This window comes from Pogonomyrmex barbatus, unplaced genomic scaffold (genome assembly GCF_055798465.1).
Source record: "Pogonomyrmex barbatus isolate J1 unplaced genomic scaffold, ASM5579846v1 scaffold3, whole genome shotgun sequence".
Lineage (NCBI taxonomy): Eukaryota > Metazoa > Arthropoda > Insecta > Hymenoptera > Formicidae > Pogonomyrmex > Pogonomyrmex barbatus.
In genome coordinates, this window is record NW_028297127.1 from 14,547,622 (window position 1) to 14,573,947 (window position 26,326).

Below are 26,326 nucleotides of genomic sequence, written 5' to 3' on the forward strand. Positions count from 1 at the left end.
CATCCCTTCGATTTCTTCCTCTTTCTCAGAATCGTTAACTTCAGCATTTTCACAAACTGTTAATTCTCCAATTTTATTGTTAAATTGTTAAATAAATATTAAGATTGCGAATTGTGAGACACCCTATACAAGTGCGGAGTAAAAAAGCTCGAATTAATTAGGATATGCTTCGTTCTAATAAAACGAGGCCAGACGGCGACGGTGGCGGTGGTGGCGATGGCGATGGCGGTGCGGCGCGGTGCTTTCGTATAAATTTGAAACGCGCCCTGTAATTTGAGAAAACGTCTCGGGTCCTAAACCCTATTTATGCAGCACTGAACCGGCTGTAAACCGTTCGTATTCACGATCTTCTTCTTCCTCCACCACCTCCTCCACATCCTCTTTCTCTCCCTACCGCGAGAACAGCACATCCTTCTTCCCGCGCGTGTGTTGTCCATCCATCGCTTCTCATCTCTGAAGATTCCTCTTTTCCTCGCTACCCTTCACTCCTTCTCTCTTTCTGTCTCTTTTTCTCTCATTCTCTATCGCTCCTTTTATTCCTCTGTATATCATTCTATCGCCGACTTTAATTGCATTAAAGGTATTGTTGCGTAACGCAATTCTCGCGTTCGAATTATCGCTCGTCTGGTGAAAGAAAGACACGCGACGCGTGCACGTTGCCGCTCTAATTATTGTGTCATCAAGAGCGAGAAAGAGAAATTGATGAACGAAAAAATAGCATTGAGAAAAAAGATGAATGAAATTAAGATTAAAGATAAAATGTTCAAAATTCATATAATTTTTGTGATAATAATATTGTATCGTAAGTAAATTTTGGATTGTCTTTTTCCATGATATACGGAGAAAAATTAATAAAAATATAAATTGATAAAATAGTAAAAAGTTATTTTTTAATTTTGTCTATTTTTTGTGTATAAATTTAAAGAAAACTCGTATCATCTTCAAAAATTGAATTGTAAATTATTTTTTTTTGTTTTGTTTTCATTTATAAGAATTGTATAATGAATGGGGAAATTTTTTTAGTAAAATTTATAAACGTGTATATAATATTTATTTTTCTCATCAATAACGTCAATATTTGAAAAAATGACTTTTATCAACTTGCTCGAAAATTACACACGTACGCGACTACATCCGACTTAATAAAGAGTTTCTTTCAAAGTCCAATACGTTATAAACTTATTATCTATTTTTTACAAATCTGTTTGCTGTCTATTTAATTATAACGGTGAAACAAAAATACTGAAAATTGAAACAGGGAAATCAAATCTTTTGTATATATTTTCGAATTTATGCGTCATTCTCGTCAAGTTCCATACAAATTAATTTATACTGCAGTCTTGTACACACGGATTTTTAAACAAACATTATAATAATTTTTCCTTTCTATACATATATATATATATATATATATATCACATCGCAAACGACAATCCGGACTTGTACGGCGATTCGCTCGCCCGCCTCGCGAAAAAGGGTCTTATCCGGCAATCGAAAAATTACATTACGCGGGACGGGCGCGCGGGACGGAGGAAAGTGGCACGGCGCACAAAAAGCACCGAATATCTTTCAGGAGCCGACGAAGGAAGCATCATTAATATCACCGGGACGATCAATCAAAAAGCCAAGCGGCGCGGACTCACTTTGGTGGACGTCGTACTGGGCCTGGTGCCGCCGATGCCGATGGCATATAGCTCCACCTCGTACCACTGAACACCGGTTTCGCGATCAAGCTGGGCCGCGGTGGACAGCACGCCAGTCTTCGTGTCGATGTCGAACAGACGATCAACTTGGGACCCGTCGCCGGCGGTCACATTCGTCACATAATATTCGAGCTCGATGTTGGATCGACGGCTACGCGCACTCACGCGCAAAATACTGGTACCGACCGGCTCGTTTTCGTAAACGTTGCCTTCGATCTGACCCCGATGTTCCCAAATCGGCTGATCGTCGCCGTCCTCGCCCGGCACGATCAAGGTCACGTAAGTTTCGGACGAGCGGCGTTCCGCCTGGACCGCCTCGTCCGTCGCTCGAACGCCCACCTGATATTTGGAGGAGGCTCGTTCGAGAAGACTACTTTTCGAAGATAACCGCGGAAGTCTCATGATGAGTTGACCGGTGCTACGATAAATTCGAAACATATCCGAATAATTAACGCTGGAACGAAGCAGTTCGTATGTCACCAAGCCGTTGGTGCTGGAGTCGAGATCACGAGCAACCAGCTGCGTAACCAGAATATCTTTAGTCGAGGACTGATGATAGTTGAAATTGCCGGCGCGCAGAGGCGGTAGCACCACTGCCGACATGCTAATGAAGATCGGTGCGTTATCGTTGACATCCTCGACGATCACGATTACTAGTTTCTCGGCAGATAACCGTGCGCTCGGTGGTTGCGCTTGATCGGTAGCGACCACCACTAACTTGAAGGTGTCCACTTCTTCGCGATCGATCGGAAGGAGCGTATGGATCACGCCGCTCGACGGATTGATACCGAAACGCCGCACCTGATCCTCCGGGTCTTGGCTGAGAATCGAGTAAGTGACCACACCGTTGTCGCCCGAATCCGGATCCTCGGCGGTAATGGTGACAATCGGCGTTCGCACAAGGATACCCTCGCGTATCTGACGCACTATTGCCGTGTTCGGAAACACCGGTGGATTATCATTGGTGTCAATCACCTCGACGGTCAGGCTAGTGACCGAGCTGAGCCGCGGATGACCGCCATCACTACATGTGACGTTAAGCGTGTAACGTACCAGCTCCTCGTAATCAAGTGGCTTCCTCAGATACAGGATACCAGTCAGCGGATCGATGTAAAATGTATCCCTCTTATTGCCGGCCGATATAGCAAACGCCAATTCGCTGTTGGGTCCGAGATCGTTATCGGTAGCCTTGAAGCGCAACAGTTCGGTATTAGTCGGCGTAGTTTCCAGCACAGAGATCCTTGACTTGTTGTCGACAAAGCGCGGTACGTTGTCATTCTCATCAAGCACCTCGATATAAACAGTTGCACTAGACGACAATCGCGTCTCAAGACCAGCATCATGCGCTACGACGGTAAGTACATAGATGTCGGACGTCTCGCGATCGAGCTCTTTTACTAGCGAAATCTGTCCGGTGGCTTCGTCTATCATAAAATGGCCATGCTGATTACCATCCTCCAGCGAGTAGAATACATCACCATTCAACCCTTCATCCGCGTCGGTCGTGTATACTCTCAACAATTGTGTGCCAATTGCGGCACCTTCGCTCACCTGTACCCGATAGGGCAGACGTTGGAATTGCGGCACATTATCGTTAACATCGATGATGTAGATGGTAACTTTGACTCGATCACGCAAGCGATTAATGCCATTATCGGTGACTGTGGCTTCCAGGTTGATGTAGCTGCCACCGGTATTGGTCACCAGGAGTTCGCGATCAAATACACGTAGCGATCTAATGAAGCCATTCCTTGGATCAACCACAAAGTCTTGCTGACTGATCGGCAGCGAGAACATAAGATCTGCGTTACGACCAACGTCGCGATCAGTAGCCAACAGCTTGCCAACGAAGGTATCAGGCGGTTCATTCTCACGCAGATGGAAGGTGAAACTATTGTTTGTAAACTCAGGTGCGTTGTCATTTTCGTCAATCACGTGCACCACCACCGGAACCACGGAGCTCCGCGACGGACTGCCCTGATCGGACGCGGTAACCTCAAGCGCGTAATAATCCCGTTCCTCGCGGTCGAGCGCGTTCTTTACATACAGCTGACCATCCGGAAAAATGCCGAAACGACCCTCTACGTTGCCATCGGTGACACTATATAATATCCTGCCATTCGCGCCGAGGTCTACATCTTGAGCCGTTAATGAAAAGAAACGCTCGTTCACCGGCATAGATTCCGGCAGGGAAATCTCGTAACTAGTCAGCCGGAAAACAGGTGTATGATCATTGACATCTTCAATTGTCACACGGATTTGATGCTGAGCGGATAACGGTTGTCTGCCAGAATCAGTCGCCGTCACTTCGAGATGAAGAACTGTGCCGGACGGCGCACGAATCGGCTTATCCAAGTAAATGATTCCCGTGTTCTCAGCAACTCTAAACTGCCCACCTGGATTGTGCGTCAGGGAATAAACAATCACGGCATTGGTGCCGGTGTCACGATCTCTAGCTCGAGCCAAGCATACCTCTTGCCCGACTGCCGCGTTTTCCCGTAAAAGAATCTCGTCGCCCCGTTCACCTCTGGGAAATTTCGGCGGGTTATCGTTGACGTCCTGCACAGTGATATTGACAGTTGTCTGGCCGTACGCGAAATCGGCGCGCGCTGATAGTTGCAGGCTGTAATAAGCGATACGCTCGCGATCCAGACAGCCGGCGATGCTGATGACGCCGGTATTCTCGTCGATTCTAAAGTTGCCCTTAGGATCACCGAACACGATGGCGTAGTTTATTTTGCCCGTATTACCGTATTGCGTAACTTGCACTGAACCAACTTCCCGACCGCCAGACGGAACAGAATCACAATCACCACGATCTTCAAGAACGCGGAACTCATAACCATTGTAAGTATCAAAATCAAGGCGCTCCATGTCCTCTTCGCGTATAATTTCGACTACGGCGCTCCTGGCTGCTACCCGTTCACCAGTGTCCCTCGCTGAAATGGTTAACTCATAAAGAGTCTTATGCGCGGCCCGTAAAGAACCTCGTAGAATAATCTCGCCAGTTCTCTCATCCACTGCGAAAAGACCCTCGCCACCGGATTCCAGAGTGTATATCACCTGAGCGTTCTCTCGAGCATCAGCGTCGGTTGCCGTTACTTTACCTACCGTCATACCTGTCGGAGCATCTTCAGAGATAGGCATCAAATACCTCCAAGGATAAAAAATCGGCGAATTATCGTTGATATCTGCTAACGTTAACATCACGGTAGCAGTCGAAGATTGCACTGGTGTTCCTTGATCCTTTGCTATCACTAAAATCCTGTAGTTCGCTATGGTCTCTCGGTCCAAGGCGACCATGGTCGTTAGCTGACCGGTCAGAGCGTCCAGAGCAAAAGTTTTGGGATAATCACGCGAGACGCTGGAATGAAAGCTGTATGCAACGCTACCGTTGGTGCCTTGATCGTTATCAACAGCCGTAAGAGTAGCTACTAAACTGTAGGGTGGCGTGTTTTCTGATAATGTGACCTCGACGACGTTCTCAGAAAAGCGCGGCGCCTCGTCATTCTCATCTAGAATAGTTACTTTGAGATGCGTGGACGCATACTTAGTATTTGGACCACCATCCCGCGCCGATACATGTAACTCGATACTACCTTGAACCTCGCGATCCAAAGTAGCCACGGTGGTGACCAAGCCGGTATCGCTATCAATGGCAAACCAGCCTTGCTCGTTACCCGAACCAAATTCGTAATAAATCCGCGCATTCAATCCGGAATCTGCATCCGTGGCCGAGATACTGGCGACGAAACTGCCAATCGGCGCGAGTTCTGATAGTACCGCTGAATATTCGCTTTGTTGAAATACCGGTTCATGATCATTGACGTCGTTTACGTGGATCACGAGATAAGCCGTTGCTGATCTAGGCGGCGTGCCCTTATCGGTGGCAACCACCGTGAGATTGTATTTGGGTATTTCTTCGCGATCCAGTCGGCCATCGACCCGCACAATGTTGAAGCCCGTATTCTCCAGCCGAAAATGGCCCAATTCATTCCCAGCACGTATTTCCACGCTGGTTTCGCCATTCAGACCCTCGTCATCGTCGATTACCGTCACAGCTGCAACGATCGAATCCTTGGCAGTATTCTCATCGACGGTAGCAAAACCCGCACTTGTCGGAAAATAGCTAAACTTAATCACGGGATCGTGATCGTTTGCATCCACTAAGTTCACTGTCACATAGGTACGACCATCCTGTCTGGGCGATCCATGATCGCGAGCAAAGACTGTGATGACGCAGCTTTTGGGGCAACCGCTGCCTGGACGTGCCTGGACCGTGCAGCGTTCTTGGGGGCATTTTAATGGCTCAGCTGTCGTGATTGTGCCAGTCTCTGGATCGATTGTAAACTTACGCTCATTGTCCGGCAGATAATATGTCAACTTGGAATTGTCCTCCGAATCTTTATCGATGGCGTGCACTGTCAAGACTTTGGTGCCGACCGGTGCGCTCTCGTTCAACGCCACCACGTAATCGCTCTGTTGAAATACTGGTGGATTATCGTTTACATCCAACACTGTCACATTTACCAATAGATAACCCAATCGTGGTGGTCTACCACGATCACGCGCGCAAATGTTGAGTGAATAGAATTCCACTTGTTCGCGATCTAGCTTGCCAGTAGTCTCGAGGTGTAGGTACGACGTTTCGCTTGTGGGATTTCCAGTGACCTCCAAACGAAATTTGCCATCAGTATTACCATCCACGATAAAATAGTCGTCCAGCACACTGTTTTCTGACGTGTCTCGGTCAGTCGCAGCATCCAACAACAATTTAGTACCAGCTACAGCTGATTCCGAAAAGCTAACCGCGATGCTAGGCTCCGGAAATTCTGGATTGTTGTCGTTAATGTCGAGCACCAGAATTCGCACTTCAATTGGATAAGTCGGTTGACTCGAGAGCACTACCAGATCGAACCGATCGCTACTGAGAGCTTCGCGATCAAGGACTTTTGCTGTTTTTATCTTGCCAGTTTTTGGATCGAGCACGAATTCTTGAGGTGGTTCGTTAAATCTGTAGGTGAAATCTGGCTTCACTGGTATCGTGCCGACCAAAGTATCCTTAGGCTCACCCTCCTTGATCTCGAGTTGGACCCGCGTATCGACCGCTCTGCTCTGCATCGCCATCGTTGCGGTGCTATCCTGCGGCAACATTGGTGATCTTCGTGGCACTAACCGCGTGATCCTTTGAGGTAGGTTGCGCGAGGTAAAATAGTCGTCGGGTGCGGCCACTGCTACCGCCGCCACCGTCGCCGCCGCCTCCTGGCTGACGACCTGGCCGCCATTTTGGTCCACTACCGACAGTAGTCCCAGAAGCAGGGTCAGGATCATCGATTCTCTTATGATCATCTCTTCTGTCTCGCCGCGACACGTCCACCTGCCTTAGCCAAATCTCGGCTCACGGTGACTCGTCGCCGGCGTAAAATCGCGCGCTCCGATTACGCACTACCTGTCGTTCTTCTTCTTCATGGTTGTAACTAGCGATAATCCTATCGTCGTCTTCCGCGTCTACGTACCGACACATTGCAAATATCGCGACATTCCTCCAAGGACGGAGATTAATCGCGCGCGACAACATGAACTACCGTCCTCTGTCCGGCGACGCGTCGCATTTTTTTTCTCACCTGGACCAGAATCTCGATTTAAACCCGAAGCTGGTGGGTGCTTTCTTTTCCGTCCTCTTCTCTGTACCTGTATCTCTCTTTCTCTCTCACTTTCTTTCCTTATCTTTCACTCTCTCGTTCTCTCTTCCTTTCGCCGCTAAAAGTCAAGTGTATACGAGAGGAGACTTCACCCGGCAGAGGGGGCAGTGACCCGCCGAGAGCCGCGCCTCGCGAAATGCGCGTCTGCGGATGCTCGCGAATGCTTCGAGAGCGCGAGAGTGGAACGTTTCGGACGATTTTTTGATTAACAATCTGCAATTTGAATCAAGAGAATGTATCTTTCTCCCTCCCAGAGAACAAATTATTCTCTCAAGAAATTGTTCTCCTTTTTCAACTCATGCGTTCCAGACGCACATCTATGTCACGTGCTTCGCTATGTCATAACGCATCTCAAGATGACAAATTCTTCTCGAAAAAAAAAAAATGATCGACAATATTAACGTATACCGATTTTTCACAGCAATTTCAAAATCGTTATATATCAGAACATTTAGATCTCTCAGAATCCACGGTTTTATCACTACAGTCGGAGTTAAGCGTAATAAACCTCGCAACGTAAATAACACTTCACAGAAAAAGGGCACATCAAGATCCAACATCCGAAGCACAAGAAGAAAAGAACACGTTTCACGATGTACGTGTATCCTTGCGAGAGTACTGATCCAAATGAGTTTAATAACCGAGCCTCAAAGGACTCAAATTTGCGATTCACTCTCGGGTTCGCGCGACTCAATGCTGAACTCGCGCTATCTTTTCGCGGAAATTGTCAGGAAGTTCACGCGATGCGGCGCTCGGTCGGGTTCGCCGATCGCAGAGCAATCTCACGAACAGCACGAGTGCGCGCGCGCGCGCGCGCGCCTTGGGGTAAGCGTTATCGAGGGGTGAAAATAAACCGCGTACACGGAGGGCAATCGGTAACAGAGCTAACGGAGCAAATTTTAAAGATAAAGGATAGAAGAGAAAATAACGAAACGCGCAACGGGGCCGCGATGAGCGCGACGTAAGGCCCCGATCGGAGGAACGAGGAACGTGAACACCGCGAAGAAGAATGCCGCCCTCCCGAGGGCTGACCTGACTCGACTGAACCGAGCCGGTCCCAGAACCTCGCCGCTGCCAGGAGAGGCATTCTTCGGGCTGGCTGACGCCGTCCCTCTCCGATCCATCGGACTCTCCCTCTCCTCCATTCCCTGTTTCTATCCTTCTTTCGTTCTTTGCATCTCTATTCTCCTTCTTTCTCTCTCTTTCTATCTGTGGCTGTACCCGACCACCCCGCGCAAGGCCTATCGATATCACCTTCTCTATCCGCTTTGAGAAACACCGTGGTTCTACGCGTTTCCTCACTCCACGATGGTCCCATTCGCTCTTTCTACCAACATCGCGTCCTCCTTTTTCTGTTTCTCTCTCCCTCCTTGTCTCTCGTGTCAAGAAACGTTCGATCTTTTATCCTCGTCGCTCTTTCCTTCCGTGAATGCTCATTTTCTTCGCTCTTACCTTAGTTCTCTTTCCCATCTCCCATACTCCCTCCTTTCCGTTCTCCTCTCCCCTACCATTTTGCCATTCCACTGCCTGTATCATATAGGTGTCTTCGTTCATCGTGCGCAGGGATTTGTCTCTTTCTTTCACTTACTCTTACCTGAGGCCCGCTGTTTCGGCCGTAGGCCCCGTTCTCCTCTCACTCTCTCTCTCTCTCTCTCTCTCTCTCTCTCTCTCTCTCTCTCTCTCTCTCTCTCTCTCTCTCTCTCTCTCTCTCTCTCTCTCTCTCTCTCTCTCTCTCTCTCTCTCTCTCTCTCTCTCTCTCTCTCTCTCTCTCTCTCTCTCTCTCTCTCTCTCTCTCTCTCTCTCTCTCTCTCTCTCTCTCTCTCTCTCTCTCTCTCTCTCTCTCGCTCTCGCTCTCGCTCTCGCTCTCGCTCTCTCAACTCACCTCTCCAGCTTTCCCTCCTCGCCATCTTCCACGCGCGATCCTTCCACCTTCGACTTGCCTCGCGCATCCCGCCGTCGTCTCGCTGAGATATTCTCCCTTTTGCCCTCGAGGAACGAGCAATGCGGAGGCTCAGGTATGCAAGATGGCCGCCGCACGTTGGAGCCTCGTGCGACGAGGACGTTGCTTCGCGTTGATGGGAATGAGAGAGATGTAACGAGAACAAGAGAAACGTCGAGTAGATCAGAGAAAGAGAACGAGAGAGCGAGAAGGAGGAAAAGGAAAAGAAGAAAAACGAAGGAGGAAGAAAGAGGGAGTGTAAGAATAATGCGAGGACTAGAGGAGGAGAAAAAGGGTGACGAGGATAGAGAACGAGTGATGAATAATGCGTGGGGTGAGAAATACCTGGGAGGGGATTATACCCCTGACTTAAGGGATGCAGATTGTCACGCAAAAAAATATCATGTTAGAAGAAAGGGAAAAGAAAAATACAGCAGGGGTGATGCGCAGGTTCTGAACCAAATGGCCTGTATGTAGATGTACATCCACGGGTCTATGATCACTTATAATCCGTTACCGCGATCGAATGTTCCGTCCAATTCTTTCGATCAGCCTTCCTTTCAACTAATTCACTGTCTTGAGTTCTTTCGCTTTCTTTTTTCTTCTTTCTTTTTCTTATACACACACACACACACACACACACACACACACACACAAAATATTTCTTCGATTATTCCTGATCGTTGATTTCCTTTAATCTGGCCTACTGTACAATATTGGACACCGGAGATTCATGTTGATTAATATTCTGATAATATTATAATTTAAGATAATGTAGCTTAACTACAATTGAAATTATAAAATAAAATAGAGAGATCACCATTTTAATACATGAAATTAAATATATTTTCAACCTTCTCTTTGAATTTCTTAAAGTCAAATAAATTCGAAAAATTATTTTTATTACAGCGAGAGATAAAAAAATAGGTCACATGGACAAAACCGAGATTCGATTCCTTTCTCGGCTCTCTTCTTTTTTTCCTTTTCATTGGCTCCGATGGGGCAGAACAAGGGACAGATTGCCTTGAATTGACTCGCGTTACTTCGTGGACTTAGATAAGAATGAATACGAGTAAGTCTCTCAAGTAAGTGAATGTCCGACGAACAAGGAGAGATATAGGAGAGTTTCTTATCGAATGATAGACGAGTTGCCTTCTTCTTAGACTGAAATATCGATAAAAATTGGAAGGGGTTTCATTGGTAATAGGTAACAATGTGCCAAATGAAAGATAGTGCATTTCGCACTATCTTAGGTTTATAAGGTTTCAAAGTAAAATGCATCCGTCCTACTCTTGAGTTACGTTGAATCCCTAAACGTGCGTCTCGTCAAGGGACTATGCATCGATAATTTTTTCTTCTATCAGTTTATATATATATATATATATATATATATATATATATAAAATGTGTGTGTGTGTGTGTGTGTGTGTGTGTGTGTATGTGTATGTATACTACACTACACAAGATAAAAATATGGGATAATAATTTTTAATTTTTTTTTTTAATCTTTCCTAAAATGATATTTATCTTAAGAGCAAAAATAATCTTTATATTTTATATACACAACTTTTTTAATAATCCATTATTACTCTCAACTATTTTATTAAATAAGACTTTGTACGTCCAATAAGTTTTTTCATAAGCAAAGATTTGCAGATAATAACGCAGTTAAAATTATGTAGTTAATAATAATTATAAATAACAAATAATAAATTATAAATAACAAAATTATATTTTTTTTAATAAAAAAATAATATAATAGCATTCGTCTGTTGCATCCGAGATATAAATTGAAATTTGGTTCGTAGAACTGTCTCTCGAAGGCTGCAACAGAGAACGTTGAATCGCTTGTACGCGCGAACATATGATTAATATCCGGCGTTCCGCTGCGATAACGTGCGCTTGCGTACGCTATTTGTTGTTCCATGATATTAGAAAGGTCAAGACCCTTAGGAGGTAGGAGGCAGAGGAATCTCGACATTTATCCGGATATAGAAAAGCCATGACACTTTGTGCACCGAAATCATCAATTACGTTAATCCTCACATATATCGAGCTTCTTGAATCCTGAAGATCGCGATATGCGATCCTGATTGATAAGAGCGATTACGAATTCTCGTATCCACATCTTTATGTCGACAAGATCGCATAAATTTTGTGTTAAACTATCTAACAGTATAATGAATAAAATGTATTCGGGATGTCTTTTTTTATATGTTTTATTATTATATAATATATTTATTAATATATTTATTTATCACATCTATATTTCTCTTTTACACATAATTTTTTATCAAAAAAGTCAGATACCTTAAAGAAATATATATTTTGCGGAAGAACCGCGAGATGAGAGATTTTATAAAGTGATTGATGTATTGTAACATCATTATCTGAGCAGAAATCCGATTGTTTTCCATAGATAGACATGATCGCCAACACCAAGCACAATTACTTTTCGCAATAGAGTAAACGAACTTCTTGGGAATAGAGAGTGAGAAATTGGCAGATAATATCCTAATAGTTCAATTTGCAGTAGGCTTCGCCATAAATACGCGGTCGATTATTTCTTATATAAAATGCCCTTATTTGTAATTAAGAAACCTATTTGATAAAAGTGAATTAAAAAAGTGAATTAAAAAACTTTCTTAAAAATATTAATTTTCATATTTTAGTTCTTTACACTGACACGTAATTCCATATAGAAGCAATGAAAATTCAAATTATATTTCGAGTAAAATAAAAAAAAAATACAGGATATAAAAGTGCGCATAGATATCAAAAAAAATAAAGTATAATAAATGTCTATTTAGTATAATATTTAGTATAATAAATTTCTATTTAAATAATTCGATATCTGAAATATTTTTATTTACAAATATATTTTGTGTTATTTAGTACAAAAAGATAATTATTAAAGAAATAATAATATGATAAATTAAACTATTTGGGTGCACCATAAGCGTCCGGCATTCGTTCTATCGTAAATCTATGCTGAGATACGTACATTATCGGCACGCCCGGTATCTTTCGTATTCTCATTTTCAAATCTTTGTCATTTGTTGCAACAATGTAACATTTGTGCTGAAATAACAAAACATAATCTAATCTTTTTTCTATGCCAATCAACAAAGTAAATTTATATCATCATTGTCAAACACAAGTAAAAAAAAATTTGTCAATATTTTTACTATAATAAAATCTGTAGTCTCTACTCACTTGCGTAACTCTATTCACAAGACAATCATCTGCATAGGTTCCCTTATGCATACATTTTAACCTTTCAAATCGCGGATCCTTGATGATTCTTAATGCCAATTTGTACTTTTGTCCAAGCTTCTCTAGCTCACCCATTACACAATCCGTTATATATGGTGTACACTTTGCATAAAGGCAATCCATCATATTTTGTATTATATCTAATTTGTTTTTAATGGAGAAGTTAATGAAATTTGTATCAAGTAAGATATGATATGGCGGTCCAAGTTGTGTATTATATTCGAAGAATAATGCAGAGGATTGTTGTGGCCTGAAAAAACAAAGTATCACAGCTTAAAAATACAAACAAAACATATTTTTTGAATAATAATTTCATAACATTGAAACGATAATATAACATGGAAAGATAATTCTACTGGAAATAATATAAAATATCGAATAGTAAATAAGATTATTTACGCTTCTGTGATTTTTATTTTAGTCTTATCTTCCTTTGGAGTTTTCTTTGATGGCAGTCGCTTTTCTGGTTTTCTATAAAAATAAATCCATCTTAACATCTTAATCCTTTTTACATTTAGTTCATAAAATGCAGCAATAGTATGAGAATGTTAACTTACATTCGTGAATCACTCAAACTAATCATCCTCTTCATTTGAGCAAATCGCTGCATCACAACTCTACGCGTTTTCTTATTTTTCCCCTATAATATATAATAATTCACATAGAATGTATTATTATATAATAAATATATATGTATATATGTATAATTACATTATCAATACATATATTCCAATAAGCAAAATATTAGTAGCATGTCAATGGATTGCCAACAAGTTCAATCAAAATATGTCAGTAAACTGATATCAACTGTATTTACATTTAACTTAGGTTCTATCATAGGAAGAATAAAATATATCTAGATAATAGATTGATGGCAGAATCTGCATGTATGCTGCTAACCTATTATCATGTTATGCCTATTTCTGCTTAGTTTCTGCCACTAATTTCTTGGCATAGCATGTTAACAGGCTTTATTATATTTTTGAATAGTTTGTCGACATTGTCAGATATTACAGATTCTGTTTGGAATTTACTGTCTTTTTATCATTAGAAATTAATAGCATACTCTGTTCACAATTTGTCTCTGCAGATTTAATTATTGGGAGTCATTTAAATATTTAAATCAAAGTGTGACATAACCTCAATCATCATAAAGTGTAAAAGTGTCTCAGTATAATCTTTAAAGATTGATTAAAGATTGATTAAAGTTGATTCAGATTATTTGATTAAAAAAAATATATATATATTTATTTATTTTTAAAAAATCCTCTTACCATTATATTTTCTGTGAAATGTGTATTCTTAAGTTTTGTAAAAACTATAATGAATAGAACATATATGTGGCGGTCCCCCGCTCACACACTAATACCTAGCAAAAACATCCATGAAAAGTATCATGGCCCGCATGGCGCAGTGGTAGCGCACCAAGTGTAGACACCTGAGGACCTCTAGGTTCGAATCCCACCGCGGCCAACATCTTTTTTCCGTCATCAAATTCACCACATCGTGGACAACGCTCCTCACCAACGCCACATATATAAGAAAAAAGAATTATATAATTAGAAATTTTGTAAATAATTCTGTCGGTTGAATTAATTACTATCAAAATTTACAATCAGAGTCAACTCAAAAAGTACTGAAAATCACATATGCAAGTTACAACTATACTATATATAGGGTCTATACCCTATACTATATATAAGGTCGCTTGTGTCATTAAAAGGAAAGCACCCATAGAGTTCCATGCGTTCCATGTTTGGAGTAGTCAGCAATAAATTTTTTCGCGTTGTGCACTCCTAGCACTTTCTATATCTCAGGTGAGAGATAGATATATATTCAGACATTGGGAAAAAAAAGAAAAAAACGAGAATATAAGTGCAGAAACGATGCGAATGAGCAGTTCAATAGCAATTAAATACGATTGACGACAGATCCGAAACTAATATGTGTATTTATATATATATATAAGAACCAATTGTATTCAATTGCCTCTTGAAGTAAATTTACTTTCGTCGATTTTGACCAAATTATATAATTCCAAATTAACATAATTAATAATTAAATCCATCAAATAATATTTTTATTGTTTTATTAATGTAAATAGATTTATTAAGTTTTTAACTAAGTGTAAAGATTTACATGTTTATATTACGTTCACCTTATTAATATAAATTAATTATAAACTCAATTTAATTTACCTTTTATCTTCCTCTAAGTTTTAAAATTAGAAAAAAAAGTAAGTTAAGTCAAAATTAAAGTTAATCTATATTGGTAGAAGGATAGATTAGTCTTTTTTAGCAAGTTGATGTTATTTTCATGACAAATAACGTCAGATTGTGGGACCAGAACCTGCGTTTTAATACTTAAAGAAATACCAGATAAGACAATAACGCGATTATAAAATAACACATATTTATTCAAGAAATTGGAATTGAAATTGAATACATAAAAGTAAATGATTTAAATAAGTGTTGAACATCACATGAAAAGACACCTTAATTCTAAAGATTCCCCAACTATGGAGCGCGGAGGGGATCGAGGGATCAGGTGTGCGTCGTTCTGGCGGTAGTTATTTGGAGTAAAATTATAATCGTTCGGCATCATCTGCCGTCTAACGTTAGATCGGGCGCGCGGAATATCCGCTTCCGTCACGAGACGGCGTCACGTAACGTAGACGAGAACCGCGACCGAACGTTCGACAATAGGAGTGAAGAGGAGAGGAAAGGAACGAGCATTACTTAGACCCGGCTTCCATAACCGACCGATTGACTGACCATCATCTCGATCGATTCGTGACGCTTGTCGCACACATCCGCTCCACCATGGAGGCCCTGATACCTGTGATAAACAAGCTTCAGGATGTATTCAACACCGTCGGCGCAACGGTGTTGCAACTGCCGCAGATTGTCGTCCTGGGAACGCAGGTTAGCCGGAGGTCTTCCCGCGGCCTCCGCGAGCGAATCATGACTCCGAGTCGATAACAATAAAACGGCACGTCTGCTCCTTTCATTTGGACTTTGTTACATTCTTTGTTTTCAAGGTTAAACAAACGCATGTCGAGATCCTTTTTTTAATACAAGAAAAAATTGCAAAGAAGAAAATACATATAATTGAAAGGAGCGGATCTAGCGTCGGTTATTGTTGAACATTCAAATTTTTTTCCTTAAAGTAATGTAACGACAGTGGGAAAAGTGATATTGTAACTTATAACATTTGAATTTGAGATCATACAAATATTATAAGAGGTAGAGTGTTTACTTGTTCGTAATTGATCAACAGGCAAAATCAAAATATTGTGATTGTAATATCTTTATTCTCAGAAGAATTTGGATAGTAATGATTTAGAACTGAAATAAGATAAAAGTGAGGCATAGATATTGTCAGATATGATGTGATAGAAAATATTGAATTTTTCAGAGCTCAGGAAAGTCGTCTGTAATAGAAAGTTTGGTGGGTCGCTCTTTTCTGCCACGAGGGACTGGTATTGTCACACGACGTCCATTAATATTACAACTTGTATATACACCGAAAGATGATCGAGAACACAGAAATGCTGAAAATGGCACTCTGGATTTGGAGGAATGGGGAATGTTTCTTCACACAAAAAACAGGATCTACAAAGATTTTGATGATATTCGTATGGAGATCGAAGCTGAAACTGATAGAATGGCTGGAGCAAACAAAGGGATTTGTCCAGAACCAATTAATCTTAAAATATTTTCGACATCTGTTGTTAATCTGACACTTATAGATCTACCGGGTATTACCAAAGTACCAGTAGGTGACCAGCCGGAAGATATTGAGGCTCAGATACGGGATCTCGTATTAAAGTACATATGTAGTCCAAACTCTATAATTTTAGCAGTTGTCACTGCCAATACTGATATGGCTACAAGTGAGAGTTTGAAACTAAGCAAAGATGTCGATCCTGATGGCAGACGAACGTTGGCAGTTGTTACAAAATTAGATCTCATGGATGCTGGTAAATTTAATTTTCTGTAGTTAATTCTTTGCAGTTTTAATTTCTATCAAAGGACAAAACAAATTATATGTAACTGTAATTATTAAGTAATTGTTAAGTAATATTAATAAGTAATAGTTAAGTAATAATTGTTAAGTAATTGTTTTTATTAATTAATTTAATAATTATTAAGTAAGTGTTTTTCTTTTAGGGACTGACGCTATAGAGATTCTGTGTGGCAGAGTAATCCCAGTCAAATTAGGTATTATAGGTGTGGTTAATCGTTCGCAGCAAGATATAATGAATAATAAAAGTATTCAAGAAGCGCTAAAAGATGAAGCCACATTTTTGCAGCGTAAATATCCAACATTGGCTAATAGAAATGGCACTCCTTACTTAGCAAAAACTCTTAATCGTTTACTTATGCAACATATCAGGGATTGTTTACCAGAACTGAAGGTAATAATATTAATAATAGAGTCATGATAATTTACAGAATATAGCTAGAATCTACTAAAGTAAGCATAATTTGGTAGAACTTGTGTTTTTTGAAAATAGAACAGAGTGAATACGATGGTCGCGCAATATCAAACCCTGCTTAATTCCTATGGCGGAGACGTCGAAGACAAAAGCCAAACTTTGCTACAAATTATCACGAAGTTTGCAAACAGCTATTGCGCTACGATAGAGGGTACAGCGAGAAACATAGAAACCACTGAACTGTGTGGCGGCGCTCGTATTTGTTATATATTTCACGAGACATTTGGTAAAACGCTCGACTCGATTAATCCATTAGCTGATCTCAGTAAAGTGGATATATTGACTGCTATCCGCAATGCAACTGGTCCGAGACCAGCTCTCTTCGTACCAGAAGTCTCCTTCGAACTATTAGTTAAACGGCAAATACGAAAATTAGAGGATCCTTCATTACGGTGCGTAGAACTTGTGCATGAAGAAATGCAAAGTATAATACAGCATTGTGGCACCGAGGTTCAACAGGAAATGCTGCGTTTTCCTAAACTGCATGAACGTATCGTCGATGTTGTTACACAATTACTACGTCGACGACTCCCACCTACCAATTCAATGGTAAATTAAAACATTATGTATCCATTCCTCATACTCACATTATATACTCACATTTCTCATACTCATATTCCTCATACTCACATTATATACTCACATTATAATTTAATTTTTTTTAAAAAAAAGGTTGAGAACTTGGTTGCCATAGAATTGGCGTATATTAACACTAAGCATCCTGATTTTCACAAAGATGCAGCGTTTGTGTCATCTTTACTGAAAGACGCCGATGTAGATCACTTAAAGCACAACAAACAATTGACTTCAACATCCAATACTATAATTAGTAATAATACAGTAAGTAATCATCGTTACATAATTTTGATTTCGTGAAATTTGTCATCTTTTATGCATAACTCGATGATTGAAAGTTACTTCATTTTAAAAATAATGATTTAAACGTGGATAATAATACATTCATGTTTATCAATTTATTTATTATTTTGTCCATATTACTTCTATTTTTTATGCTACATTTGCGATTAATAGTAAAATACATCTGTAACAGATCCCAAAATCAAGATGGATAAAAAATCATGATGAGACGAACTCTGTTTCTGATCAGATTAAGGAACAGCAAGGACAACAAAACCATTGGTTGCTAAGTAATTTACTACTCCAGGGAAGATCGGAGTCAACTAGTTCCGCAGATGGTTCTCCAATCAGGATACGTGAAAGTAGCAATTCTCCACATCCGAACCCAGATATAAATCCAGCAATCGAGTTACAAAAGGCATCTCCGCAACAGAAACCAGTAAATCTACTCCCTGCAGTGCCAATACAATCGTCTCGAAAACTTAGCGATCGTGAACAACGGGATTGTGATATTATCGGTAAGAATAATATAGCACATTAAGCATCATATTTACATTATGTTGATAAATTTAAATTTTAATCTTTTTCTTTTTTTTTTTCGATTGTTTGCAGAAAGACTCATAAGATCATACTTTTATATCGTACGAAAGTCCATTCAGGATAGTGTACCAAAGGCTGTTATGCATTTCCTAGTCAACTATGTGAAAGATAATTTACAAAGCGAACTTGTTACACATTTGTACAAATCAGATCAGGCTGAGGCCTTGTTAATCGAAAGTGAACACATCGCTGTTAGACGTAAAGAAACAGCGGATATGCTTAAGGTATAAAGAATTACATAAATACAATAAGTATAAATCTTTTTATAAAAATACATCTTTAATTTCTCTAATTCTACAGGCATTGACTCAAGCAGGTCACATTATTAGTGAAATTAGAGAGACGCACATGTGGTAATCAAATGCCTAAATCTTCGTACCACCGGATTCTAGTTAAATAGTTAGGTATTACATCTCTGTGTTTTAATGAACTGAGTTAAAGGATGTACTTTACTAATGTATATGATGAATTACTGTACATAACTTGTCTTTCTCACCCAAGTAAGGTATTGCAATTGAAAGAAGCAATGGTTCCAATACATTTCGTCACTTAATTTTATAGTATGTGCATGAAATCGGCATAACATCGTATGTAAAACGTACGTTGGTGCAAGTGAATTATTATTCAATTCACGAGACGTAATTCAAGCTCGATGTTTTACTCATTGTTCTATAGATGTATATGCTGATGACTTATCATTGTACGAAAATTGATTAACTTTTGAATAACTGTTTTGTATCATGCATTTTATCACAAAAATTATATGCTTCTTAATTATTTAGCCTAATTTTGCATTGCCTCGCGTTACGGAGATTGTTAACAAGAATGCAATTGAAAATTATTATTCCGTGTATTTTTTAGTTCTACTATTTGCATACTTTTTTTTTTAAATAGAAAACTGAAAGTATTCTATATATACATATATATTTTTAGCAAATTGTATTGTGTTTTTCACAAAATTGTAGAAGAAACATTGAATTAATCGTTTCATTACTATAAATAATTGTTATGAATTGATTAAGAGAGTATTACACGGAAATAGAGCCAAGAGAGTTGTAACACTGGACGATACACTGTTCTGTTTTGATACCTTCGATATTTGGTTCGGCTAAATATTTATTAACAAAGTTCACATGTTCAAATAGCAAAGGCATCGCGCCTCTATAATCCCCCTGATACATTTTCGCGACAGCGTCCAATCTTTTTTGAACCGATTTACGAAATTGTTTTTCGATTCTCTTTAAATCAATGGTCTTCTCACATTTGGCACACTGCTGATTGGTTGTTGCATTTATTATCGAGAGGTTCATCGGTTCCGAACACGTCGTGCATTTATAATTCGTTGTTTCGGATAGTGGAAACTTCCAGTTTTGCTTGCAAGCCTCACATGCGCAAAGAAATCGATATTTTTTCCACAAGAATTCGCGTCTGATCAATCTGCTCTCCCTGAAAAAGTGAGGTCCGTAGCAATCGAGTATCTCGCATCCTTTGCCGATGAACCGCAATGCTCTGACCACGACTGTTCCTATAACGAGAGAATAATAATCTGTTCATTCCTTTGAATATTCGTCAGTCATCTCGTTCACAATTGCGTCACTTACCGTTCGGATATGAATGGCGAACCACGTTGGGATAACAGCTATGATTCACGAGACTGACCGTTGTATAAATCGCGCCACCGATATTCCTGGGCTCCCAGACGTGTGTCATCTCGTCGCGAACATTCTCAACAATCTCGTATGCATTGCAAATGATTGCTTGCAAATGATGCAACATAGCCACGGCCAAGGAAATGAATATTTCTCTCGTACAAACAATGTCCAGTTTGCTTAAAACAGAAGTTAAACATTTCGCGAAGAAGATCGCATCAATGGTGCGAATAAGATTCACGTGTGGTTCCATATCGGTGCAGTGAGTCTCCAGTTGGAAGACCGTCCGGTAATCGAGAGGATTGTAAATCTTCTTCGATCCCAAATCTGCGCATTCCTTGCTAATGTCGTCATCTTTGTCTTTCGCATTGCCATTAGCATGATATCGTAGAAAATCGGGATTCAAAGCGCATGTTGTCTCTGCATTGTTTCGTAACGCTTGTACAATAGTCGTGCGATAAGCCAGCAAGAAGTAAGACGTTTGCTGAGATTCTTCGCTGAGATTCTTCGAGGAATTTTTGAAAAAGTAATTAAATACCGGACATTCGTATCGGTGATACGTCTCCCATGCTTCCTTGCGACATGTTTCCGTGCAAAAGGATACCTAGAGAGAGAAAACGAGGTAATATTTATATCAAAGGAACCAGCCGCGCGGATTGCAGGAAGAGTTACGAAAAGAAAAAGATAAATAAAATAATACGGAAACTAATAGGCAGAGGTATGCATAATCAGATCTAGTGCTATGTACATGGCACGTACACATGCGCGAAAGTAAATCATGCGCTCTACTAACTGTTTGGCAATCACGGCACGGAATTCTAACGCTGTCTTCTAATTTAAGTGTGGCATGGCAATGCAAACAATTCCTGCCGAGAGCTGGTGCATCTGTGCTAAAGGAAAACGGCCGGTCGACAATGAGTACAGCTCCCGGTCTGATGTCTCTTGTAGCCACGAGATGCCGGCCCCTGGTCTGGTCGAGCCGCAACTCGACGCTATCCGGACAGCTCGTGAGATAGCCGTGCGCCTTGCCATCGACGGTGGGCAATGCGCCGCTGGAAGAAGAACGAGAGGAGGAGAAGGAGGCGAAGGATATCTTTCGACGGCCGCCGCGTTTTCTGGAGGACGCGGCTTCCAACTTACGGGAGCACTCTCGCTCTAGTTGAAAGCACTCCTTCCTACGCTGCACGAAGTGCTTAACGTTCTCTGCGGAGTCGTCATAGAAACTCGCAGGAAGCGCCAACATGCATTCGCAGTCTCGCAGGCAGTTCGCGTAGGCGCGCAGACCGTAAGAGCGCCTAGCACGCTCGCAGATCGCATCTAGAAACACTCTACCGTTCGCACTGGCTGCAAACAGTGCTTGCGTGAGAATATTACAGGTTCTAATCTCCTCCGTGCGCTCGTCTCCGGGCTCCGTCGTCGCCGTGAGCGACTTCTCGTACAGCCGCGCGGCTCGCGCGTCGTCCTTACCCTGGTACGAGTTGTCCGGTTTCAAACCCGTCACGTAGGGCATTTCCATAAGCATCTCGACCATTCCTCGCCTATCACCTGATGCAGAGAATCTCGCGAATCGACTTGTGAGTGATTCACCCTGCGAGACGGCGTCATGCACGGCACGGCGAAATTCGTCGAGCGAGATATTTCTGTAATACAATGAACGAACGGTCATAAAACGAAGTTTCTCATGCTCTATTCAATGTGAAATTGTTAAAACGAGAACCAAGATATTTTTCTGCAACAGATGTACAAACTTTTAATAAACTTTCTAAACAGCCGACACTATTGAAATAGATAGTGTATCAAAAAACGAGAAAAATCTATTTAGGCCACATTTGAACTAAAAAAAAAAAATTATCTGTGTAAAAGCCAATGTTATATTCAGAATAATTTTAGGAATGAATTACAAAGAAAACTAAATAAGAGAGAAATGTTCATATAAATTAATGTATTATGAGTGCAAGTTATGGATGCAAGTATTCGTGCAAGAATATTTTTCCCAAAAAAGGTATAATACTCAATACAATATTATTAATCACTGAAAAATTCGAGATAAAAAAAATCATAAAAGAAGATATTTTCACATTTATACTATATATATATATATGCTTAGTTTTATTTATTACGTATTTGATGCTATATAATATTCGATATAATAAATAATATGCGAATTCGACGACGAACGAGGGTCGCGATTTTTCACAGACGAGTCAACCGCGAATATGTTTCCACCGTTCTTCTAAAATTAACGTTGTAAATTTAATCGCAGACAGAAATAGCACAAGCGACGACAACGTCTGGAGGCAGAAGCGAACATTCCGTTCGAGAAATTTGTCATTAGGCGAAGAACTGTCCCGGATTTGCGACGAGTATCTTTGAACGGGGAACAAATCTGAACGAAGAGGGACGGATATCGGATAGTCGGGATCGTAAAACAGTTGGCTTACCCCATTTGCGTCAGAGACATTCCCGCTAATGGTTATCGGGACTGATCGGTCGTATGTTTAACGTAAAACATTCGTGGTACCTGTTCTCTCGTCGCGAAACGGAGACGCGAATGCGACGGATTCTAAAATTAGGCCGACGGAATATTTGTCCCCTCTTACAAATGCTTGACGATGCTGCGTGCAGAAAATTAGACGAAGATTCGCTCTTTTGCGCATTAATAGAGCGTTTACTAGAGCAATAATAAAAAATTTTTGACGTCTTAATTTAATCTAATCATAATAAGAGAACGCTGCAACCTTTGATAAGAGAAATTTAGTTAATACAAAATTCATGCAGCTGTAAGAATTAGACGATCGTAAGTGGTCATGAAAGAGATTCGGAATATAAACAGCTAACAGAGAGGAGTTGTCGCGGTCGCGGTACAGACTTGGTAGTAGGGATCCCGAATTCAAATCCAATCGGTCTCCGTTTATTTTTCCGAATCTAATAAATATATTTCAGCTCAGAAGTGGGATATAGCCCATGTGTTACCTCAGAGAGGAGCCTATGTTACCTGACAGGGAGATTTCAGTCGATTTGTGTGTCGTTTGTGTATTGTTTGAAATGAACAAATTCGGGGAATTAAAGTACTCCAATTTCGTGTCTATCGTCCAAAGGTGAATGACCTTTCATGACCGCTTACGTTTAATTCTTACAGCTCGGCCACTTGGAGCAGAAGCTCCAAGTTTCGGATAAATTTTCGATAGATGAAAACTCGGTACATTCGGAACGAATGTAATGTCAGAATGGCCGAGCTGTAAGAATTAAACGTAAGCGATCATGAAAGAGAGTCGGAATATAAACAGCTAACAGAGAGGAGCCGTCGCGATCGTGCAGACTAAGTGTTTTGGTAGTAGGCGAGAGATCCCGAGTTCAAAGCCAGTCAGTCTCCGTTTATTTTTCCGAATCTAATAAATATCTTTCACAGCGGATACTATTTCCTTTCACATTCATTTAGCAAGACCAAAATAGCTTCCAGGAATAATTAAGGTAAATTTAAATTCAACTTCAAGATAATAGCGAAAGACGATTTAAATTTAAACGCATTTCTGGACTAACTTTGATAAAACTGAATGATCAATTTGAATGATTAAATTATCAAATAATATTCATATTTGTTAACATAAAATAATTTATTTTTTGCTTAATATAGTGTAAAAAAGATTAGATGGGAGACAAGTTATAATTAGAATTCTTTTTGCTCTTTTTTGGGGGAAAGCATACCTAGAAATTTCAAAAAATTCGATTTTTGGGTTTTAACATTTTCTTAAAGTATAACATCTTAAAAATATTTTCTGAAAATTTCAAGTCAATCTGAATAAAATTGACAAAGTTAGGCGTTTGTGTTGCGCGCCCAAAGGGCTGGCCTCTGACTGCTCGCGGGCTCAAAACAGGTAGATGCGACAGCTGCAAGGCGCTCTCTTTTGTATCCTCTTTTGTATTGTGCGAAGATTTTATACTTGTATTAGTAAATACGAAAGTTTCTGTAGGTTTGATTGAAATATGGTTAGTATCCCAGGTAACCCAACGGTTATAACTTTTAAAATGTAGGTAGTTCGTTTTGTGCTATAAAGCAAAACAGTTAGATGTTTTCGTTGCCTTCGCTTGTACTGATATTATATTATCGTATTTGATATAATATTATTATAATGGGTCGTACCAGAATTTCTTAAAACAAATATTCTAGTTTCCAATTTAATTAAATATTGATTGATTGGAGTTTAAAGTCGCTATCGCAAAGCGATTGCATCGTTTACGTAAATTTATTCGTTTTACTTGCATTTCCTCTATTCAGCATTAGACGTGTTCTATTTGACACTTATGTGTAGAGATGAAAATAATAAAAACTAGAAATTTTGAAATTTAGTAAAAAAAAAAGCGATTTTTTAAATTCTAGGTTTGAAAGTTTTTTACTCGAATATATTTCTTTCGACGCTGTATTTTTCTAAAATTCAATTTTTGCACTTATTCAAAAGATTGTAAAAATAAATATAAACAATGAAAATATAATGATTAAATGATGCTTGCTATGAATACCTAAATCATTATCAGGTAAGAAGTAGGAAATGAAATTTATGTTATTTGAACAAGTATTTCATTTGTGTTTATTTAATCAATGGGAATTCATGAATGAACATAAAACAGTATGATAGAAGATACATAAAAATTCTTCCATGTATTAAACAATGAGTATTGATATATTTTTGAAAACATTTGAAATGACATTTCAATTTTAATTTTTAATACAGCTTGAAGAATAGTATATAAATTAATGACAACATTTATTAAAATATTTAAATAAAACATATTTAACTGCAATGTAAAAATTATAAAATCGAGTTAAAATTATAGAATCTGCATAAAATTAAATAAAATATTTAAAATACAGTTAATTTAGTAACAATTTATTCTTATGCACTAATTTCAAAAATTATCAACTAGATATCGCATAACGCAAGAACATTTTCGCTTCAATTTGAAATGAATAGAATAGAAATTTATTACACTTCTAGCATACGAGTCAAAGAAGGGGACTTGATTTACAGTCAGTCTAACCCATTCATCCATCCATCCTTCGTGGCACTACTATGTATATACCTTTCAAAAACGAAACTGACTTTAATAATTAATACCTACAACTTTCCCTATGCTATCCTACCACAGCTAATTACATTACTTAAGTCAATCGCTCTGTTCTTAGATATTCTGTTCCTCTCTATTCTGTTCTTCTCTATTTATACCTATTATTATATAATAGGTATGCTATAATAGCTCTGCTTTTCCATCTTCTCTGTCTTCTCTATCCTCGCTTCCTCCTGTGCCTTTTGTTGCCTTTATCCTCTCCTTGTTTCTCTGTTCTTATGTACTCTAAACTTCTTCCTGCTTCTCCTTTCTTTCCTCACAGTCTTCCATGCACAGTCTTCCGTTCCTTCTCTTTCCTTTATTTTCTTTTCTTATTCTATTTTCTCTCCTTGATTTCTAGTTAATTTCCTTGTACCAGAATTTTTCTCTCTCCTTTGCATCTTCGTCTCCTATTCCTTCTTTACTTTTCCTTTCTCCTTTTGTTTCTCCTATTTAATTCTTCCTCTGTTCTTCCTTTCTTCTATATCTCTCTTCTCTTAACTTTTCCTTTCCTCTTCTCCTGTAAGTCTTCCTATATTTCTCTTCTTCATGCCTTTCCTATTTTACCAACCAGTGTCTTCCTTCCTTCCTTTCCTCCTCCATCTCCTTTTCCTTCAGATTTTCCTTTTTTTCTTTTTCCTTGCATCTTTCCTATTTCGCCAACCCACTTTGTCTTTTCATATTTTATCTTCTTTCCTACCATTACTTTATATCATTCTCTCCATTTATTCCTTCGTTTTCCCACTTCCCTTCTGTCTTCCTTTTCCTCCTTCTACTTCTTGTCTGTTGTTTAAACTTTCTTCTTTCCTTTCTTTCTTTATCTTTCGGTTACCTTTTCTGTTCTATCTTGCCTCATTGAAAAAGCTTCCTCTCCTCTGTTTTTGTCTTGTTCCTCTCTTTTCCTCTTCTTTTATCCTCCTCTATCTTCATCTTCTAGGTCTTCTGGATCTGAATTTCTATTCTCCTATTTTACAATCCTATGCTCTTACAATCTT

The 26,326-nt window shown here is 39.7% G+C and overlaps 4 protein-coding genes across 8 annotated transcripts in view; 1 reads left to right on the top strand and 3 right to left on the bottom strand.

The window, feature by feature from the left end:
• ft (cadherin-related tumor suppressor fat) overlaps positions 1–9,565 on the bottom strand; it is a 101,548-nt gene extending 91,983 nt beyond the window's left edge. The window contains exon 1 of the mRNA XM_025218438.2: positions 1,644–9,565. Coding sequence (XP_025074223.2) covers positions 1,644–7,052 — 5,409 coding nt within the window. The 5' untranslated portion in view covers positions 7,053–9,565. The remainder of the gene's footprint in view (positions 1–1,643) is intronic.
• Positions 9,566–12,190: 2,625 nt separating this feature from the next.
• Bka (FCF1 rRNA-processing protein Bka) lies at positions 12,191–14,173 on the bottom strand. Of its 2 annotated transcripts, none has more exons than XM_011639843.3 (5): positions 13,990–14,173; positions 13,178–13,260; positions 13,020–13,091; positions 12,561–12,870; positions 12,191–12,425 (listed from the first exon to the last, which is right to left on the bottom strand). In XM_011639843.3, the coding sequence occupies exons 2-5, from the start codon at positions 13,228–13,230 to the stop codon at positions 12,285–12,287; spliced, it is 576 nt and encodes a 191-aa protein (XP_011638145.1). In that variant the 5' UTR covers positions 13,231–13,260; positions 13,990–14,173; the 3' UTR covers positions 12,191–12,284. The 2 variants fall into 2 exon arrangements, with proteins under 2 accessions (XP_011638145.1, XP_011638143.1); XM_011639841.2 differs by having other exon boundaries at positions 13,895–14,167.
• A 958-nt stretch (positions 14,174–15,131) lies between these two features.
• Positions 15,132–19,356, top strand: Drp1 (dynamin related protein 1). Of its 2 annotated transcripts, none has more exons than XM_011639844.3 (8): positions 15,132–15,544; positions 16,038–16,602; positions 16,793–17,040; positions 17,140–17,670; positions 17,794–17,961; positions 18,173–18,497; positions 18,592–18,803; positions 18,880–19,356. In XM_011639844.3, exons 1-8 carry the CDS (start codon positions 15,443–15,445, stop codon positions 18,934–18,936), a joined length of 2,208 nt encoding a protein of 735 aa, XP_011638146.1. In that variant the 5' UTR covers positions 15,132–15,442; the 3' UTR covers positions 18,937–19,356. The 2 variants fall into 2 exon arrangements, with proteins under 2 accessions (XP_011638146.1, XP_088934894.1); XM_089078768.1 differs by having other exon boundaries at positions 15,133–15,544; positions 18,230–18,497.
• On the bottom strand, positions 18,838–23,799 carry LOC105427872 (protein-lysine N-methyltransferase SMYD4). 3 transcript variants are annotated; one of them, XM_011639846.2, is made up of 4 exons: positions 22,670–23,799; positions 21,022–21,868; positions 20,181–20,832; positions 18,838–20,104 (listed from the first exon to the last, which is right to left on the bottom strand). In XM_011639846.2, exons 1-4 carry the CDS (start codon positions 22,687–22,689, stop codon positions 19,608–19,610), a joined length of 2,016 nt encoding a protein of 671 aa, XP_011638148.2. In that variant the 5' UTR covers positions 22,690–23,799; the 3' UTR covers positions 18,838–19,607. The 3 variants fall into 3 exon arrangements, with proteins under 3 accessions (XP_011638148.2, XP_025074218.2, XP_011638147.2); XM_025218433.2 differs by lacking the exon at positions 22,670–23,799 and having other exon boundaries at positions 21,022–21,572; positions 21,696–22,265; XM_011639845.3 differs by lacking the exon at positions 22,670–23,799 and having other exon boundaries at positions 21,022–22,265.
• Positions 23,800–26,326: the final 2,527 nt, after the last annotated feature.

What these genes read in the sequence shown, in the direction of transcription:
- Bka (XM_011639841.2), bottom strand. An exon ending in AGTTTGAGTGATTCACGAAT is followed by an intron (nt 13,092 to 13,177) that starts GTAAGTTAACAT and finishes TTATTTTTATAG; the next exon opens with AAAACCAGAAAAGCGACTGC. An exon ending in TTGTGAATAGAGTTACGCAA is followed by an intron (nt 12,426 to 12,560) that starts GTGAGTAGAGAC and finishes TTGTTATTTCAG; the next exon opens with CACAAATGTTACATTGTTGC.
- LOC105427872 (XM_011639845.3), bottom strand. Translation starts at nt 21,894, where the DNA reads ATGACCGTTCGTTCATTGTATTACAGAAATATCTCGCTCGACGAATTT. An exon ending in CGTGCCGTGATTGCCAAACA is followed by an intron (nt 20,833 to 21,021) that starts GTTAGTAGAGCG and finishes TTCTCTCTCTAG; the next exon opens with GTATCCTTTTGCACGGAAAC. An exon ending in TCGCCATTCATATCCGAACG is followed by an intron (nt 20,105 to 20,180) that starts GTAAGTGACGCA and finishes CTCTCGTTATAG; the next exon opens with GAACAGTCGTGGTCAGAGCA.
- Drp1 (XM_011639844.3), top strand. Translation starts at nt 15,443, where the DNA reads ATGGAGGCCCTGATACCTGTGATAAACAAGCTTCAGGATGTATTCAAC. An exon ending in ACGGGATTGTGATATTATCG is followed by an intron (nt 18,498 to 18,591) that starts GTAAGAATAATA and finishes GATTGTTTGCAG; the next exon opens with AAAGACTCATAAGATCATAC. An exon ending in AAACAGCGGATATGCTTAAG is followed by an intron (nt 18,804 to 18,879) that starts GTATAAAGAATT and finishes CTAATTCTACAG; the next exon opens with GCATTGACTCAAGCAGGTCA.